Genomic DNA, 21,734 nt, shown 5'->3' with positions numbered 1-21,734 from the left:
GAATTTCCGCCATCTCCAGAATTTCCTGTGTCAATGGAAAACGAATGACCGGTTGCACACAGATACAAATTTTGCACTCTTTCTGAAAGGATATCAGAGCCGTGACAACGCCAAATGCTGAGCCCATGGCAAACGAACCAGCAAAGATCCAGGCAAAGTTCCCAACGGATGTAAAAAAAGCAGCAGTATCAAACATGTGGGGATTGTCCTTTGGGCTGTAGATGGATATGGAGCTGGTAAAAAGAAAGGAAGAATTGTTAGTATTCCACTGTAGAGAAACAGAGCAAAGTAACACACAATGTAAGCAAATTATTACTACAAGACAGAGGGTGGAGCTTAGGATGATGGCGCCTAATGGGACTCCTTTTCTTGCATCTTCGAACACAGCTCTATTTCTAACTATAATATCTCTTTTTTCCCTTTTCAGGGTTCTTTTGAAGACCCTGACCTGGAGCTGCACGCTGACTTTGGTTCTTTGCAGAAATAGGATCCACTCTCAGGGCCTCACAACCTGCCACTATTGGATATGCCAAGGACGCAGCCCAGAAGACTAGCGCGCCTTCATGATGCCGGATTTTCGTGGCTCTGGAGGCGGATGGATTTGAGATTGGTGCCACCGCCAGATGTGTCATGGGAATACACAGAAGATCGAGAGCAGCAAGCTGGCTGCTGGCTGTGTGCCCGGAGACCCGAGTTCTTTGGGCACAGAGCTCGGAAAAAGCAATGCAACAGACTTTTAACACTGTAAATCAGTGAATTGTTTTGTTATGTCTCCCCTTTCGCTGTGAAACAGGGACACTTCTTTTTCCCTTATTAGGGAGAGAGAGAGAGAGCCTGTAGAATGTCGAACACCAGGTGAACGAGTAGTCTTTAGGGTGCTGCAAGTCTATGTTTTTATTGATGCTTTGTTGCACATTTCAGTGCTCGGTGAAGGGTGCAGATGCTTTTTTGCTGGTGGGGGAGGGGAGGTTGTTGCTTTGCTGCTGCTTATGCGTGGGGGGAACTGGAAGAGGCTTTGGTGTTCTAACATTTAACTGTCATTCACTCTTTGAGGCACTCCTCTGTTTTCATGGATGTTTGCAAAAAAAAAAGAATTTCAGAATGTATATTGTATACATTTCTCTGACATTAAATGTACCTATTGAAACCTAATGAGAATAGATAGAACAGGAATGACCTACTTCTGCTTCCATTTCTCAGTTCCTACACATACCATAGGTTGAATATGTATAAGGTGCTTGTTTAAGTACACATACAGTAACCTTAATCCTTTTTATGTCCATAGCCAGTTCTTCAGAAGAATATTCCTCATTGCATATCTCCATTTTGTATTTAAGCTATGATAACACATAAACTGAACAAAGGTCTGGAACAAAGCTATAAATTGTCTCCTGACATTTTTTCCTCTGAAGGGCACATATCTTATTGAAAATTTTAAATTATCTATCAGGTCATCTCCACACAGAAAATATTAGCCTCCAACAAAAAGCACAGAATCAGTGAAGGCCGTCTTCCACAGAGAGACCACGGGGTACAGGTGCATAATTCCCTGAAAGAGATGACACAGGTAGATAGGGTGGTGAAGATGGCATTGGCATGCTTGCCTTCATTGGCCAGGGCACTGACTACTGTGGTTACAAATTCATGTTGCAACTGTGCGAGTTGGTGGTGAGACCACAATTGGGAGTATTGCATGTGGTCTGGTCACCCCGCCATGTGAGGCATGTCACTGAAACTAGAGGACCTGAGTTAAAAGGACAGGCTGGATAGGCTGGAATTTTTTTTCCCTCAAGTATAAGAAGCTGAGGAATTCTATTCAAGATATATAAAATCATAAGGGCTATAGATAAGGTAGATGGTGACAGTCATTTTCCAGAGGTAGGGAAGCTAAAGTTAGAGGACCCAGACTTAAAGCAAGTGGGGAAGTTTTAAAGGGTTAACTTTTTCATGCAAGACGAGGTTGGTAACTGAAACGGACTGCCAGAGGAAGATGGAGAACTGCAATGCTTAAAAGACCTTTGGACAGGTATATGGAGGAAAAAAAAGGTTTAGAGCAAGGGGTCCCAACCTTTTTAATGTCACAGACCCTAGGTTGGGAACCTTGGTTTAGAGGAATATGGACCAAAAGGCAAACAACTGGGACTAGCTTAGATGGATATTTTGGCCAGTTTGGACTTGCTGGGTTGAAAGACCTGATTCTGTGCTGCTTCACTTTATGATTATTTGAGGCCATGGCAAAATAATTTTTAGAAAAGGGTAATGGACAATGGAACAATACACTGTAAAAATCCACAGAAGGCAACTGGTCAGTCTGGAATAAAAGAGTAAATCAAAAAAGTGGGAATATGATTCATTTGGGTTGAAGTATCCTTCTTATTCCAAAAAATATATTTTCATATAATTTTTCTTCCCAATCATCCTGTCTAATTTGTATATTTAGTCTGTTGTTGATTTTCAAATCCTCTCTACCAAAAATTGGTTAACTTGGCAATGAAGAAAAATAATTATTAGGAGCCATTAGTCAAAGGACTGCCTCAAGATGACCTGACTTCAGTACGACTGGGTTCAAAGTTCAAAGTAAAATTTAGCATCGGTGTACATACATGTCACCACATACAACCCTGAAATTCTTTTTCTGTGGGTATACTTAGCAAATCTATGGAACAGCAGCTATAAGCAGGTGCAATGAACAACAAACTGCGCAAATGCAAATCTTCGTTCCAACAGCCAGTGATAATTTGGTCTCCAGGAGACTTGCCCGACATTTTATTTACAAATCTGGGGCCAAACACTAGTTGCAGTTACTAGTTACTAGTTACTGTTAAAATGTGTGCACTACTGGGAAGAGTGGATGCCACATAAATCCCATTACATCCGTGTCAACCATCTATGGCCACATACATACATTCATCCCATTTGCCTGTCCTAGGGCCGTATCCTTCCATACCTTCCCTAAGCTCTGCTCATTATCCCAGGTCTGAGTGGCTTTACCTTAAGAAGCATGAATTTTCCAGCTGACCTTATGAAAACGTTTTTAAGCTGCCTGTTTTCCTGATCTGACCCCTTCCAGTTTCCTTAGCCCACACCCCAACATTCCCACCCCTTAACTCCCAAATCCCATCCATGGATCAGCTTGTGTTGTAAGTTCCTCACCAGAGAAAATAAATATTTTATTTTGTGCATGCCTGAGAAGGTGGTTGGATAAATATCTGCACCTTGTTTTTCACATAGATGTGTAATTTGTGTTTCTGTCAATAGCTTTCTGAGTGCTCAACATTTCAATGTAAATGGTCCCACTGGAACAGCTGTCAGATTCACTTCATCCTGGAATGACTGGTTAAATTTGTTAAGTCTTACACTGAAGTTACAAAGGTATGCCATCAATGTCACTACATATCGTTCTGCCAAAGTGATTTATTTCTGCATTTCTTCAGAAAGAAATCAATACCACAGCTCATTTACAATATCTACTCATACTAAACCGGCTGTAAAAACTATTTAAATCACACTAAATTTGGGGAAACAAACCGCATGTGGTCAGGGCATGGTAAATGTTTTCCTCTTTTGGTTTACAATAGTCAGAGGAAATTTTCAGACCTGCAAAGTATATTTACTGAAAATGTTCGCAACGCGAAGTTCAAAGTTCAGTTATTAAATCTCCCCCGAGATTCATTTTCTTGCAGGCATTCACAGCAGAACAAAGAAATACAATCGAACCAATGAAAACTACACAAAGACTAACCAGCAACCACTGGGCAGTAACATACAACACTCTTACTCTAATCCAGTAATGGGACAGACACCAGCATTCCTGATTCACTTGTAAGACGGTCACATAAGCTTCTCCATCAAAGATACAATCTGGAAATACTAGTTGCACAGACAGACAAACAGTGGATTATTTATGAATCCATATGTCTTGTATTGAAGATTTTAGTACTTGCCAACAGCCCATTTATTAAATGAGATGGTTCTCAACGGGTTCATGTTTTACAAATTAGCTTTGCAGGCAGTAAAATTTTCCAAAGAGAGAGATCAACTTGTAATATTTAATGAATTGCATTTGTATATCACATCAGCAATAAACTCTAAATAAGACCGTAAAACATAGGAGCAGCGATTGGCCATTTGGTCCATCAAGTCTGCTCCGCCATTCAATCATGACAGATCCTGCCTTCTCCACATAACCTTTAACACCTTTACTAACCAAGAACCTCTTAGCTACTACTTTAAACAAACCTAAGGACTCAGCCTCCACATCCACCTGTGACACGGAATTCCACAGATTCACCACTGGCTAAATAAATTGCTCCTCATGCCTGTTCTAAAGGGACGTCCTTCTATTCTGAGACTGCGCCCCCTGGTATATTCGGTAGGCTTAAATGAGATCCCCCCTCATTCCTCTAAGTTCCGGTAAGTATAGACCCAGAGCGATTAAAATGGTCCTTAAACATTAACCCTTTCATTCCTGGGATCATTCTCACGAACCTCTTCTGGAACCTTTGCAATGCCAGCACAGCCTTTCTTAGATACGGGGCCCAAGATTTCAAGACGTAAATGTATACATTTCTCTGACATTAAGTGTACCTATTGAAACCTGTCACAATACTCCAAATGTATTGTTCTGACCTTAAGGACAGAATGGCAAAGGTCTTAAATGCTTGTCAAGCAAACATGAACTACCTAAGACTGTGGTTCAGCAAAGGAAAGGAGCTGGAAGTAAGTTACTGACATCAAAATAGGAAGAGGACAAAATTAATCAGTCCCTAAAAATTATACAAGGTTATAAATTCTGGGAAAAAAGACACTTATCAGTCAAGGCAAAGTGCAATGATCTCAGGTCTTTCTGTAAATGAAGTACAATATAGTCATAGCTATGTCTTTTTCTTAGCTTTCTTGTGAAAGCCATAGTAAGCATAAATACTTATGTAAATATATACTTACAAATACTCCAGCAAGTGCAGGCCCACAGCCATCAAACAATCCTCATAAATGAATCACTTCTAAAGCAGAACAGGATGGCAGGCTGGATACCCACTTTACAATCTGCCAGATCTTATGAACTTATAAGCACTGATGAGAAAATGTATGTTCCTATTTGCATCAATCAAACATCAAATCTTGTAGACAAATGAAACATTTTGCTTTCAGCATGAATTTTACGTTACTTAAAATTCCAGCCCATTATTTCTTGCACATCTGAGATTCAAGGAACAAGGCATTTAATTAGTTAAGTTGAAAATTCATTAATGCAACTTTTAATCTTCATGCTATGAAGTTTCACTATTTATTAATGCCAAGAAAAGCATTAGGTGATAGGCAAGAGTTGTAAAAGCATGTGCATCTGTCTGTATGTGGTCAGAATGCAAATTTCACTTTGTGTAGACATGTCATCTTACATATGTGCTAAATCTGTGCAGCACAGCCCAAGTCTCTGATCATTTTGTTCCTCCTTGCCACAGGATCAAGAACTCACTCTGACAGGGTCATGTGATAGTTTGTGTCCAATAGCTTTCCCATAGTTAAAGAATCAAGGCACAGGAATCTTCCATTCCTCACAACTGGAGTGGAAACGAGTTATCCTACGGGACTGCTGAGGAAGAGAAGATGAAAAAGATGAAGAACAAGAAGATATCCAAGCAAATGATTTGCACATTTCACAGAACGTGGACCCAGATAGAAAGGTCAATCAGCCAGCCGAATGAATACAAGATCAAGGAGAATAAACTACCCACTAGCTCAGTAGAAACACATTCAGGAGGAACAGACAACATACCAGCTTTGTGAATACACTAGCTCACTGAATGAACAATTTGTTTCTGTCTTCACAAAAATCAAAGATCCAGTGGGAATGAAGAAATGAAAGAACTATGAACTAGTTAAAAAAAATGTACCAGCAATGTTAGTGAACTTGTAAGTTGATAAATCCCAAGGACATGCTGATATACATCTCTGCTGGCTTCAGAGATAGTGCGTACTCTATTCTAAAGATTCTGGAACTACTCCCGCAGTTGGAGGGCAGCAAATGTGATCATATTTTTTAAAAAAAGGAGGCAGAGAAACTTAATATACAAGGGCTATTTCTGAGAACTTAGGAGCAAGGGAGATCTCAGCTAAACATACAGAATTCTGAAAAGACTTGCAAGAACGAATGCAGGGAGAAAGTTTCTCGTGGCTGAAGAGTCCAGGGCCAACAGGCACAATTTCAGAGTTGGTGTATTTTGTTTCAGACTGAGATGAAGAAAAATGACTTCATTCAGAAGGTGGTGGAATTCTCCATTAAAGTGGCCTTCAAGTTTCATTCATTGTGTTCATTATAAACAGACTTTCATAGATTTTTGGACATTAAGGGAATCATACATTGCAGGGATAGTGCTGAAGTAGAAAATCAACTTTGATCTTAATGAATAGAGGAACAGGTTGAAAGGACTAGAACGGCTATGCCCGCTTTTACTTGTTATGCTCCAACATTCAAAGTAACTTTATTATCAAAGTACATATACAAATCTGGCAAACTCATTAAATTCATGATAGAATAGTAACCATAATAGAATAAATGAAAGACCACGCCAACTTGGTCGTTCAACCAATGTGGAGAAGACAACTGTGCAAATACAAAATAAAAACAATAATAATAATAATAAATAAATAAGCAATAAATATCGAGAACATGGGATGAAGAGTCCTGGAAAATGAGTCCATAGGTTGTGCAAAGTGAAGTTAAATGAAGTTACTCCCGTTGGCTAAAGAGCCTAACAGTTCGGCATGGACTAGAAGGGCCGAGATGGCCTGTTTCCGTGCTGTAATTGTTATATGGTTATATAGTTAAGGAGTTGTAACTGTTCCTGAATCTCGTGGTGTGAGTCCTGAGGCCCCTGTACCTTCTTGCTGTTGGCAGCAGTGAGAAGAGAGCATAATCTGGGTGGTGGGTGTCTCTGATGATGGATGTTGCTTTCCTGCAACAACACTTCATGTAGATGTGTTTCATGTCGGGAAGGGTTGGGCCATTTCCCCTACTTTTTTGTAGGATTCTACATTCAAGGGCATTGATGTTTCTATACCAGGCTGTGATGCAACCAGACAATATACAGAAGTTTGTCAAAGTTTTAGATGTCGTGCTAAATCTTTGTAAATCTCCGATGTTCCATCCAGGGAACAAACAATCAATTAACTCTATGACTACCAACTGATTCAATATCTGTATATATTGGGGGAACAGATTACCAACTAACTCAGTGACTACACAGAGAAACTGAGGACATATTAGCTTAATGAATATGGATTCAAGGAGAATAAACTGGTACCTAATTTTGGGAATGTGAACTTAGGTGGAATAGATTTCATTCGTAATTTTCTGAGTAGACTCACAGGTATTTCAGTACAATTCAGTGGCTGTGGTACAGACTGATATATAGTTCTATGAATGCCAAATAGCGCACAATAGCTTGGCGGAATCCAGAAGTGACTGTCTCGGGCAGTATAAACCTCCTTCAAATGCAGCAAACGTGAACTCAGTTGAAACAATCCATGCCAGTAGAAAAGAGTGTGGATTTCGTTGAAACAAACTACTACCCTGTAAAATGAAAACTGTGCAACTGACTGCTCTCAGCAATAATAGACATGGACACTGTTTGGATCAAACACACAGAGAAAGGTCTCGGTTGGAACTTAAAGCTCCGCAGTGGAAGAAGTGGAGATTCAGTGAGAAAATGTTGCAAATTAACTAAGACCTGATTCGATGTACGAAAGTGTGGCCCTTGGACTTCAGCTTTGAAAAAGGGAGAAAAAGATAAATGAAGTGGATGGTTAAGTCTAAGTACATTCTCAAACACAGTGAAGTGGAAATTACCCTGGGCAAAATCTTAGCTGAAGAAGTCACCCTAATTTAATACAAGGAATCTCTTTTCAACGTTAGGGTGTACCTTTCAATAAATTATTAACCAGGTGAATTTCAAAGCAAGAGGAATCTGGTGGTTTCAAAGTTCTTTGCCCACCCTATTACAAAGGCCATTATTTGGGCTACCTGTAAAGGACACTTGCACACTCTTAGATATTTAAATCTCATTCACAAAACAAATGAGTTGTGCAAAACAACGGCTTCCTGAAAAAAAAAAGTTTTCTTCAGCCCAAGGTATAGGTTCCCCTTTAGAATCACTCCCTGTTTCTGGTTGAGCAGCATTTCCTGGCTGAGGAAGGGCCTCAAGTTTGTTAGAACAATTTGTAATGAAACATCAACTCTTTCTTTCACTCAATGAAAAGTGCCTGACTTGCTAGGAATTTCTGCTTTTATTTCAGGTTTCTAGTACTGGCAGCATTTTGGTTTAGTAATGGTAATCAGCCAGCTGCTCTAAAGCTCTTCATCAATTTTAGCTTATTTCTCACTTTGAAGTTCTTGGTCCAGATCTTGAATTGAAAATGGAAATGCACCTGTTTTGTTGATGCCAAGTGATCTCAGCATTTCATCCATGGTTCTTACTCTGTTTGAACAGCTATTCTGCTTCCTACCTTTACAAAGAATTAGAATTAGAATTTTTATTTCTTACATGTATCTCACAACATGAGGGAGTAAAAATCTTTATGCTGCATCTCTGTGGCAAGGTACAAGCAATAAGAAAGGGAAATGTGAGAGAATATTGGCCAAACACTAAGATTGTATACATAATTGTTTTGTATACATGGTGCGTCCAGTCAGATACAATGTACAGTCAGATCAACGCGTATTGATAAATCTGATGGCTCGGTGAAAGAAGCTGTCCCGGAGTCCATTGGTCCTGTTCCAGCAGTACTGTTTGCCAGATGGAAGCAGCTGAAAACAGTTTGTGATTGGGGTGACTGGAGTCCCTGTTGATCCTCTGGGCCCTTTTTACACACCTGCTGCTGTAAATGTCCTGAACAGAGGACAGTTCACATCCACAGATGCGCTGAGCTGTCCGCACCGCTCTCTGCAGTGCCCTGCGATAGAGGGAAGTACAGTTCCCATACCAGGCGGTGACACAGCCAGTCAGGATGCTCTCAATGGTGCCTGTGTAGAAAGCCTTGAGGATTTGGGGACCCATGCCAAACTTCTTCAGCCATCTGAGGTGGAAGAAGCACTGATGTGAATCTTTCACCACACAGCCGGTATATATAGTCCAGGTGAGATCCTTGGTGACGTAAACACCAAGGAACTTGATACTACTCACCCTCCCAACTACAGTTCCATTGATGGGGCTAGACTGTCTCTGTTCCTCCTGTAATCCACAATCAACTCCTTTGTTTTTTTGACATGGAGGGAGAGGTTGTTTTCTTGACATCACTGTGTCAGGGTATTGACCTCTCCTCTGTAGGTGCTCTCATCATTGTTGGAAATTAGGCCTATCTAGGCCTATAAGGCCTGTGATCTATAAATTTGATCACCAGATTGGAGCTGTGCCTGGCAACACAAGTCATGGGTATATAGGGAGTAGAGGAGGGGGCTCAGGACACGGGCCTGGGGAGCTCCTGTGTTGAGGATCAGAGGGGTAGAGGTGAGAGTAACACACAAAATTGACATAAAAAGAATGAAGCACTGAATGCACCCCTTCCAACAATAAACATTGCAGGCAATTTAACAGACTCTTTAATTTCATGCAAACAAAGCTAACTCATCCGAAAAAATTTGAGGAGATGAGCAAAATGTGTCAGGAAGTCAACAAGAGCAGATTTATACCAGACTTAATGAGAATGAACTGGCAGCCTAGATTTTAATAAAGCCTCTGATGTCTCTCAGATCCTATTCTTTAACCTTTATCGTAAGTTCATCAAACATCAACTCCCCTAGAGCCTGCCTCATTTTTTTAAAAACATTAATTTAACTCTTAAATGGGAAATGACAGCAAAATTTGGAAGAAGCAGAACACTTGATCAAAATCACAGACGGGCATGTAAATATAAACACAGGAGGTTCTGCAGACGCTGGCGGAACTCAGCGGGTCTGGCAGCACCAATGGAAAGGAATAAGCAGTCAATGTTTTGGTCCAAGACCCTTCATTAGGACCTGTATTGGGATAAGCTGTATATGAGATTACAACTTAGCTGGATTCTAGCGACAGTGGGCTAAAAGAGAATGCAAACTGGATCAAGACATTGAGATTCATTCTTTCTAAGTATTAGTCAAGGATAGGTTTGATATTCATAAACACGAGCGATTCTACAGATGAGACCATTTTATCTGTGTTACTCTAAACAAGGAATCACAAGACTGGGAAAAACGAGGATTAGCAAACAAAACTAAATATCCAGATGCTAAACCTCAATTGACATATGATATTAGAAAATCAAAAGATAGTGAAGTAAGATCTTTCCATCCACTGTTCATATTCAGCTGTTGAAAGGTTTCATGGACCTTCATCAGGACAAAGGTCGTGAGAATAAAAGAGCGAGCATTATCTTCAGTCTAATATACAAACTGGGTGGAGTAAGATGCATATTATCTTCATCCACCTAAGAGGTCCCACATTGTGTCTACGTCATTACCTCAAAGCATGTAGATATAGTAGCAATTTCTCCTCAGGTATTACATAGAAACAGTGGAAAGTTCTGGAAACATGAGTAATTTTCCTTCCCTTTGACAATATGTTTGTTGTATGAGGAGAAGTTAAACAAATACAGTACTGAGCAAAAATCTTAGGCACATATATATAGACAGGGTGCCTAAAACCCCGTTCTGTACAGTTCTGTAGTAAATTTATGTACTGCTGCCACACAAAAAAAAATCACTGACATATGTGAGCGATGATAAACCCCATACTGATATAAGAGTGGGAAGGGGGCAGGGAGACAGGAATCATGGTTGAGAAAAGGGGAAGGAAGAGGGGAGGGAGAGGAAAGCACTGGAGAGACATTCTGTAATGATCAATAAACCAATTGTTTGGAGTCAAATGACATTGCCTGGTGAGCCATGGCTGGGTGTGTCTGCACGTGCACCACCCCCCACCCCGGGCACTCTTTTTCTGCCACCTGTCCCAACCCCTCCCGCAATACTCCACCCCCACTATTCCCAACATCCCTTGCTCCTGCCAGGTTTACAAACTTGCTCTCTGCTCCATGTTGACAAATCCAGTATGTGCAAAGTCTTAGGCATCCTAGCTAGACTTTTGCACAGTACTGTAAATAGGAAAGGTTTAGAGGGATATGGAACAAATACAGGCAAATGGGACTAACTCAGGTTGGCATCTTGGTTGGTGTGGATGAGTTGGGGTGAAGGGCCTTTTTTCTGTGTTTTTCAACTCAATGACTCAGAGTCTACGAGAAACACACCATGGAAACAGGCCCTTCAGACTGAGACACACCATGGAAACAGGCCCTTCTCTCTACTGAGACACACCATGGAAACAGGCCCTTCTCCCTACTGAGAGACACCATGGAAACAGGCCCTTCTCCCTACTGACAGATACCATGGAAACAGGCCCTTCAGACTGAGACACACCATGGAAACAGGCCCTTCTCCCTACTGAGACACACCATGGAAACAGGCCCTTCTCCCTACTGAGACACACCATGGAAACAGGCCCCTCTCCTTACCGAGACACACCATGGAAACAGGCCATTCTCCTTACCGAGACACACCATGGAAACAGGCCCTTCAGACTGAGACACACCATGGAAAGAGGCCCTTCTCCCTACTGAGACACACCATGGAAACAGGCCCTTCAGACTGAGGCACACCATGGGAACAGGCCCTTCTCCCTACTGAGACACACCATGGAAACAGGCCCTTCAGACTGAGACACACCATGGGAACAGGCCCTTCTCCCTACTGAGACACACCATGGAAACAGGCCCTTCAGACTGAGACACACCATGGAAACAGGCCTTTCAGACTGAGACACACCATGGAAACAGGCCCTTCTCCCTACTGACAGACACCATGGAAACAGGCCCTTCTCCCTACTGAGACACATCATGGAAACAGGCCCTTCTCCTTACCGAGACACACCATGGAAACAGGCCCTTCAGACTGAGACACACCATGGGAACAGGCCCTTCAGACTCAGACACACCATGGAAACAGGCCTTTCAGACTGAGACAAACCATGGAAACAGGCCCTTCTCCCTACTGAGACACACCATGGAAACAGGCCTTTCAGACTGAGACACACCATGGAAACAGGCCCTTCAGACTGAGACACACCATGGAAACAGGCCCTTCAGACTGAGACACACCATGGAAACAGGCCCTTCAGACTACTGAGACACACCATGGAAACAGGCCTTTCAGACTGAGACACACCATGGAAACAGGCCCTTCAGACTGAGACACACCATGGAAACAGGCCCTTCAGACTGAGACACACCATGGAAACAGGCCCTTCTCCCTACTGAGACACAATGGAAAATGGCCCTTCAGGCTAATAAGACCTACAAGATTCTACTCATGGTTCTATTTCCTATATTCTTCTCAACAGGGATTTGTACATATAGCCATACATTTTTGAATCTCTCTTGTTTGTTCCCCAAGAATGCCTTGCACTAATTCGATTCCAGGTTCGATGGTCAATTTTAAGGTAGCAGTCAGATTGTTTCTGGGAGTTTGACTTCGGAAAGCAACGATGTTATGAAAAGAATACAGAAAACACTAAGCAGGAGGAAGCCAATTTTAAGGACTGAGTCACAAAGAGAAATTCACAGGAGGAAAGTAAAACAAACACTGCCCTCAGAGTTGATTGAGGTGTTTAATATGTTTGGGGTCAGTGATAATCAACCCACCAGTATTCTAAATAAATCAGAATTGGAGGAGGTGAGTATGAAATTTGCTAGCCTCCAGCAGCTATTTCATGTTGTAGCATTTTTCCACAGTTGTATGGTTGAAAATATTCTCAGACATTACTCTTAATGCAGTGTGATTACATCTTAATGCAATATTCAAGAGCTTGCTTGTGCAAATAATTTTCAGAAACTGTGAAGCATATTTTCACTTAAAGTTTGAGTAAGGTGCATCTAATCTTCACATAGATCTTCCACCCCTTTCTCCTTCAGATCATTTCTATTTATATTTGATTGCCAATAGCAGTCAATAATGATATGGCAGCCAGACCTTCGTAATAGGACATCAATTTCCATCAGGCAGCTCTTCAACTTTCTGTTCAAACATGTAATCAGTAGCCTCGAATCACATCAGATGAGTGCAGAGTTTTTATACACTGTATGTTTTCACTGCTGTGCTATTCTTCTTAAACTGATTGAACAGCAAGCCAATTCAAGTTAAACAATAACGATTTGCATGGATAGAGCAGATATAGAATAACTAAATGTTAATATTCACGCAGGACAACTTGTGTGAATATGCACAGTGTAAATTTATTATCAAAATATGCATATGTGGATCTTCCGGTCAAGATGGTGCCAGTGTGCAATGCTCCTTCAGTCGACATCTTCTGTTTAATCATGAAACTATATATTTCACTTTTTTTTATCTTTCACATTTGTTTTTCATCTTGAATGTGACTCTGGAACCATTGGAGCCTGTGATTTGCTGTTTGGAGATCGTTTAGGTGTTCCAGCACTTGGCAGTCTCCAAGAGGATTCTGGGAGGCAGAGGCAGTGTGCGGGAACCTCATGGCGAGCAGGCTGCAAGCTAGTGTTCGACTTCATTTCACTGATTAAAGTGATGAGGGAGATTGAAACATCAAGGTGAATGCGGAAGCTTGGAGATCATTTGGGTGCTTCAACGCTCTGCAGTATCAGAGAAGATTCTGGGAGACAGAGGCAGCGTGTGTGACCTTTGTGGTGAGAAGGCTACAGGACAGGGCGCAAGCCATTGTTTGATTCCATTTCGCTGATTAAAGCGATGAGGGAGATTAAAGCATCGAGGCAAGTGTGGAGGGTGAGTGCTGTCTGCCTATCTTGATGGCTCTGCTACGGAGGAGGAAAGGTCTGCCGCTGGGCCCGGAGAGTATTGTCCAGATTTTCTGCGTTTTGAATGTGGACTTGGACTGTAGACTTTTTTCAGACTTACAGTTTTTTTATATTCTGTGTTTTTTGCCCAACCTTTCTTGGTTTTTTTTGTGCGAGGAGGGAGATTTGGGGGCCAATGTGCCTGATCCGTTTTGTTTGCTTTTTTGTGCAGGAGGAGGGATTTGGGGGTTGATGTTCCTGTTTCGTTTTGTTCGTTTCTTTTGTATGGGGAGAGGGAATTTTAGAGGTTGATGATCATGCTGTCTTTCTTTTCCTTCTTAGTTTCATGGCTACCCAGAGAAGAAGAATTTCAAGTTGCATACTTTGATAATAAATTAACATTTGAACCTTCAATATGTCACCATATACTACCCTGAGATTCATTTTCTTGAAGGCATTCACAGTAGATGCAAAGAAACACAATAGAATCAATAAAAAAATACACAGAAAGATGGGTCAACAACCAATGTGCAGACTGGGCTGCACGTTGGTTTACAAAAAAAAACCAAATATAATATTAATAAATAAATATTGAAAACATGAATTGTAGAGTTCTTGAAAGTGAGTCCATAGGTTGTGAAACAGTTCATTATTGAGGTGAGTGAAGTTATCTACACTGGTTCAGGAGCCTGATAGTTGAGGGATAATAACTGTTCCTGAAGCTGGTGGTGTGGGACCTAAGGCACCTGTACGTCCTTTCTGATGACAGCAGAGAGAACAGAGTGTGGCCTGGATGGTGGGGGTCCTTGTTGATGGATGTTGCTTTCTTGTGGCAGTGCTCCTTGTAGATGTGGACAATGGGGAGGAGGGGTTTTCCTGTGATGGCCTCAGCCGTATTCACTACATTTTTGTAAGCTTTTCTATTCACGGACATAGGTGTTTCCATACCAGGGGGCATTGTTTAATGAGGCTGATTTTAAGGTAGGCCTTAAAAGAAAGGTCTACCTTAAAGAATGTTCTATATTTAAGAGACTGCCAGACAGGTATATGAAGGAATTTAAGGTGGGAGGTTATATGGGAGGTAGGGTTTAAGGGTCGGTACAACATTGTGGGCCGAAGGGACTGTACTGTGCTGTACTGTTCTATGTTCTAAAAGGAGCAGTGGAGACATATAGAGAGAAAACTCCAGCTGAAGCCAACAATGATAGGATTCAGAAGTAGAAGACTGCATGAAAAGCCAGAGGTTTGTGAAATGTGGAGTGAGAAGCTACAGATTTATAAAAGATTACAGAGACAAAAGGGGATTTGAAAACCAGAATGAGGATTTGAAAGAGAAGGCACTGAGTTATTGAGACCTAATGTGCATTGGTAAACAGATAGGTGATGAGTGAGCAGACATTGGTACAGGTCAGGAAATAGAACTTGATGACAGAGAGTTTCTTAAGAAAACTTTTATTGGTATGATCATACTTCTCATGCACTTGTCCAATCTACTGTAAAGTTACTGAGAATTTAAAGAAACCTTTAGTTTGAAATGGCATGTCTGTCCAAGGTCTCTTCTACTTCATGATGAGGCCAAGCTCTGGTTGGAGGAGAAATAACCCCTGTTTTGAATGGCTAGCCTCCAACCTGATGGCATGAACACTGATTTCTCTAACTTGATGTAATTTCTCCCCCCCCCCCCCACCACGTTTTTCCATTCCCATTTCGGTTACCCTCTCAACCCTCTCTTCTCCTCGCCTCCCCTCCTCCTTCTGTTTTCTCCATGGTCCACTGTCCTCCCCTATTAGATTCCTTCTGCTTCAGCCCTTTACCTCGTCCACCTATCCCCTCCAGCTTCTTAATTCATCCCCTTGCCCCTCATTTGGTCCCACTTATCAACTACCAGTTTGTACCCTTTCCCCTCCCTCCACCTTCTTGTTCTGGCATTCTACCCCCCTCCTTTCCAGTCTGAGGAAGGGTCTTGGCCCGAAACGTCTACATTTTATTCCTCTCCACGGATGCTGCCTGACTTGCTGATTTCCTCCTGCATTTTGTGTGTGTTGCTCAGGAATTCCAGCATCTGAAGAATCCTTGTGTCATTGAAATGACTTGCCTAGGCTTAGGACCTTTCATTTAGGTACGATTTCAATGGTAAGGTATCCAGTGTTCTCTCAGTAGTTATAATTAATAGTGGGGTGTATGGGGTGTCAGGAAGAGGTAGCACCTCTGGTGGGGGAACATGTCGCATCCTTTTCAGGTGGTTTGTCCACCTTAGGTCCCCACCTGACACTCAGCTCTCACCTGTGGCTCCCCGTAGCTGTTTGCATGCGACGGCGGCCACACCCTGGGCAACGGCTTCGACAAGCCGGCTAAACCAGGTGAGGGTAGCCGACGGGTCTCAAACCCTCGGTGAGATAGGGCACGTGAAGACAGACTCCGGCGGATTGAGTGGACGAGACCAATGGAAGGTCCAACGGTCAAGAAGGTGGTCTCTGCAAGCGTCGTGGAATGCGTAGAGCAGGACGAGACACAGAAAACGTCCTGGTCATCCACTGTGCCTAGTTCCATCTCCGGCCATCTCGACTCTTGTCTTGCCGCTGGATCCAGATGGGAATTGGGAAGAGAGAGTGAGGCTGATACTGCGCAACTCTCCCTCACTTAAATCCAAATCACGCGCTAGTCTCGACACCATCAAATGGTGTCGAGGTCTTCATCAACAATAATGGACGAACAACTCAACTCATACTTAGTAGTGAGAAAACCTACAATCCTCTTTCCCTGGTGGTCCATATCTATGATTTACCCATCAGGAATCAGCAGTCAGATTGAATTGCTTCAGTATAAGGAGCAATCCTTGTGCTTTTACTGCCTACAGCACACTGTAGGGAAACACAAGAGTGGCAGATGGATGCTTTTCGAGTGTGAAAATGAAAATGCCTCAATTCAGTTCTTAGATAACGTCCCTAAATCACAGCTTTGAGTGAGCCATGACTACCCTCTACGTCAGGCTTCGTGCTCTCCCTGCTGTCACGAAATGTGTTCTCTTTCTTTGTCAAGGAAACAAAAATCGAAACCATCAGCTCAGAAATCACTGCAACCTTGAAGGATTAAAGTCCCAGAGCATTAAAAAACTCTTAACTGCAGCCCAAAATGATTCATAAAGTTACACATATTTCACAGATGCTTTTACATTCACCAGTGCTTTACAAATCAGTGGACTGGATAGTTTCCATGGCAATTTTTGCCATAATAACACAGACCTCATTTTTATCCACAGCAACAGTAATCTCTACGTGTGCAGATGATTGAGTTAACCTGTGTCACACTGTGCCTCACCATAATGGAGGACACAACCTATTTACTTCGAGTGAGTGGAACACTGCTAAAATAAATATCCTAAGAGTTAGAAATCAATGGTATTGGATCTTTGAAGCAGAGTCCAAAGTATATGTCTTATTGATAAAGATGGTAAATTCCTAAATGTCAGAAATTTGTAAATAAATCATTCGTTCTTGGGACATGAATCACATTGACAATGCATGTATTTATTGCCCACCCTTAAATATTCCCGAACTGCGGAAGCAAATAAGAGCAGCGAGTAAACAGCTTCTGAGAGTCAGTAAGATTTCCAACAATGTTTCCCAGGACGGGGCCTTCATTGACTTGCTGACTGATTGGCTGGCTTTAGCTATTAAACAGGAGATCCCTGACACAATAACAACTTGCTCACAATGCATTCCTTCCTGGTTAAAGCTGGCTTTATGTTCCACTCCTAAAATATACACAACAGATGAGAGAGATTAGTATTACTTGTCACATGCACTGTACATTAAAACATCAAAACATAATGTGAAATGAACCGTTTGTTCAAATCAGCGAAGATTCTGCTGGGCAGCCCACACTTCTGGCACCAGCAGAGCACGCCCACATCTCACCAGCCCTAACTGTATATCTTGGGAATGTGGGGAGAAACCGGAGCCGCCATCTTGTGACAGGTAGAAGAGAATGGACATCAAAACCTTAAAACGTACCTTCTCCCAACTTTCACTCCTGCTCCCCAAGGCATTGCAGAAATGCAGAATGAAATTACTGAACAAACTTGGGGTCTAAGGGACAGAATTCCAGAGATTCTCCACACTGTGCAGGAAGCTCTTCCTGTGTAGCTCCGTTTCAATGACCACGCTGAATCTTGTTACTATGTCCTGTTGTTTGGGATTCTACCACCAGCAGAAACATCTCAATGTCACTGACAAGATGAAGCAGGTGATTGGTCAAGGTGGAGCATGGATGCTGTCTACATGGACTTTAGTAAGGCATTTGGCAAGGTCCCTCATGGGAGACTCATCGCGAAGATTAAGGTGTATGTGATCCATGGTGAATTGGCCTTTTGGATTCAGAACTGGCTTGCCCATCGAAGACAGAAGTAGTGGTTGCAGGGACTTTTTTCTAGCTGGAGGTCTGTTATTAGCGGTGCTCTGCAGGGAACTGTACTGGAACTCCGGCTGTTTGTGATGTATATAAATGATCTGGGTAAAAATGTAGGTGGGTGCATTAGTAAGTTTGCAGATAATATGAAGGTTGGTGGTGTTGTGGACAGTCTAGATGGTTGGCAAAGAAGACAGTAGGATATAGATCATTTATAGATATGAGCGGATAAATGGCAGATGGATTTTAACCCAGCCAAATGTAAAGTGATGCATCTTGGTAGAACAAATATAAAAAGACAAGACACTGTTAAGGACACAGAGAGTGGTGGGAAGCCAAAAATGCGCCTCCTGGGGTGGTGGTACAGGCAGATAAATTAGGGAATTTTAAGGGACATTTATATAGGGACATGGATGTGAGGGCTGGAAAGGAACAGTCGACCCTGAAACATCGACTGTTTATTCCTTTCCATCGATGCTGCCTGACCTGCTGAGCTCCTCCAGCATTTTGTGGCTGTTGCTAAAGATGTCCAGTATCCACAGAAACTCTTGTGGCTGTGCTTTAGAAGCAGATTACCCTATCGTTATCATATTGTTGTGAGAGCTTCTTCACTATATATAGAGCTGTATTTTCTACATTACAAAAATGACTACATTTCACAACTGCTCCATTAGAAGGAAGGCAATTTGGGTTTGAAAGGTGCTTTCTAAATACAAATTTCTCCAAAGGATGATGTTGTGGCTCATGCCTATTGGCAGGTTGAGGTTAAACTGAATTCCATGGAGAATCACTGTAGTTACCAAATACGAGCTGGAACCCGTCATTCTGCTTCTAACTCAATGCCAATCCCCTATTGAGTTTGTGCCAAGATCCAAGTACCAGTCTACAGTCTGTCACTCTTTAATATGAGGCACATCCCTTTCACTTATTTTTCTTAAGGCAATCATTTTCACAAACAGAGACACATTAAAAATGACTAATAATCCCTTTGGTGTTTACAGCTGTGCAGTAAGTTCCATTTTTCAGAGCTGTAACCCATGCCTGACTCATCCAGAATGAAGAAACTATATTTCCCAGGGGAGGCATCATTTACCTAGGAGGATCATGGACACAAATGGAAAATAACAGATAAACCACTCTTTGTAACAATTTACCTCTAATAACTTGTGGTATTACTGAACATAGGTGCTAGCATTCACTTACTGACGAACACCACTTCAGATTGGAACACATGAGGTGATATTTTCCTCCTTTTACAGAGTATATACTTAGATGAAAGCCTGTTGGATAGAGAACCTCTGACAGTAAGTGGAAGGTTTGATAGCAGCTGGGATATTGAAAATCCAATCTTCAGCCCCAAGGAAGATGTTAAATTTCCCCAATGCTTTTTGGAAAAAGCAGGATAGAGATGTCAAATTATGAGAGAGCTTCAGGAACTGGGGGGGGGGGGGAAGAAATTCTGCCTCTTGTGCCCTATAAACAAATCCATACAAGCAGCTATCTCCTCGCAAAAACTGTTCTTGCTCCTGACAGCTGCCATGTTTCCAGAGATATGAGAAACTTTGACATTGTTGAACCTCTTAGTAACAAGTATACTGCTCAGGATACATTACCCCTCTATAACAAGTACAGTGCCTATAAAAAGTATTCACCCCCCCCTTGGAAGTTTTCATGTTTTACAATTTTTTTTTCATGGTTTTCATGTAAACAATAGTTTTACAACATTAAATCACAGTGCACTTAATTTGGCTTTTTTGACTCTGATCAACTGAAAAAGACTCTTTTGTGTCAAAGTGAAAACGTATCTCAGAGACCTCGACCTTCATCCTGCCTTGTGTAGCTGGATCCTGGACTTCCTGTCAGATCACCGGCAGGTGGTAAGAGTGGGCTCCCTCACCTCTGCCCCTCTGAATCTCAACACAGATGCCCCTCAAAGCTGTGTACTAAGCCCCCTCCTTTACTCTCTGTATACCCATGACTGTGTTGCCGCCCACAGCTCCAATCTACTAATTAAATTTGCTGACGACACTGCAGTGATCGGCCTAGTCTCAAATAATAGTGAGGCAGCCTACAAAGTGGAAGTCATCACCCTGACACAGTGGTGTCAGGAAAACAACCTCTCCCTCAATGTTGCAAAAACAAAGGAGCTGGTTGTGGATTACAGGAGGAATGGAGACAGGCTAACCCCTATAGATATCAATGGATCTGAGGTTGAGGGAGTGAACAGCTTTAAATTCCTCAGCATAAGCATCACCGAGGATCTCGCGTGGTCTGTACATACTGGCTGTGTGGTGAAAAAAAACACAACAGTGTCTCTTTCACCTCAGACGGCTGAAGAAGTTTGGTATAGCCCCCCAGATTCTAAGAACTTTTTATAGGGGCACAACTGACAGCATCCTGACTGGCTGCATCACTGCCTGGTATGGGAACTGTACTTCCCTCAATCACAGGACTCTGCAGAGTGGTGCGGACAGCCCAGCGCATCTGTAGATGTGAACTTCCCACTATTCAGGACATTTACAAAGACAGGTGTGTGAAAAGGGCCCGAAGGATCATTGGGGACCCAAGTCACCCCCAACCACAAACTGTTCCAGCTGCTACCATCCGGTAGATGGTACTGCAGCATAAAAGCCAGGACCAACAGGCTCCAGAACAGCTTCTTCCAGCAGGCCATCAGACTGATAAATTTATGCTGACACACCTGTATTTCGATGTTATATTGATTATCCTGTTGTAAATAATATTTATTATAAATTACTATAATTGCACATTGCACATTTGAACGAAGACCTAACGTAAAGACTTTTACTCCTCATGTATATGAAGGATGTAAGTAATAAAGTCAATTCAAATCAATATCTCGACAAAATGATCTAACTTAATCATAAACATAAAACACAAAATAATTGATTGCGTAAGTGTTCACCCCCTTTAATATGACATACCAAATCATCACTGGAGCAGCCAATTGTTTTTAGAAGTCACATAATTATTTAAACGGAGATCTGTTTTTGGAGACTTGTGTGCAGTCAACATGTTTCAATTGCATACATATATTAAAAATACACCTATACCTGGAAGGTCCAACTGCTGGTGAGTCAGTATCCTGGCAAAATCTACACCATGAAGACAAAGGAACACTCCAAACAACTCCACGAAAGGGCTATTGAAAAGCACAAGTACGGAGATGGACTCAAGAAAATTTCCAAGTCACTGAGAATCTCTTAGAGTACAGTTAAGGTAAACATCAAGAAATGGACAGAATACGGCACAGCTGTAAATCTGTCTATAACAGATCATCCTCAAAAACGGAATGACTGTGCAAGAAGGAGACTAGTGGGTGATGCCACCAAGAGACCTATGACAACTCTGGAGGAGCTACAAGCTTCTGTGGCTGAGATGGGAGAGACTGCGCATACAACAACTGTTGCCCAGGTGCTTCACCAGTCACAGAGTTTGCCAGAAGGCACGTG

The 21,734-nt window shown here is 42.0% G+C and overlaps 1 protein-coding gene across 1 annotated transcript in view; it reads right to left on the bottom strand.

The window, feature by feature from the left end:
- LOC140196215 (sodium/hydrogen exchanger 9-like) overlaps positions 1-21,734 on the bottom strand; it is a 574,106-nt gene that overhangs the window by 373,332 nt on the left and 179,040 nt on the right. Inside the window, exon 7 of the mRNA XM_072255022.1 lies at positions 95-233. Within this exon, the coding sequence (XP_072111123.1) occupies positions 95-233 (139 nt within the window). The remainder of the gene's footprint in view (positions 1-94; positions 234-21,734) is intronic.

The sequence above is a fragment of the Mobula birostris genome, chromosome 4 (assembly GCF_030028105.1).
Source record: "Mobula birostris isolate sMobBir1 chromosome 4, sMobBir1.hap1, whole genome shotgun sequence".
In the NCBI taxonomy this organism is placed as follows: Eukaryota; Metazoa; Chordata; class Chondrichthyes; order Myliobatiformes; family Myliobatidae; genus Mobula; species Mobula birostris.
This window is presented reverse-complemented; position numbering and strand designations above follow the sequence as displayed.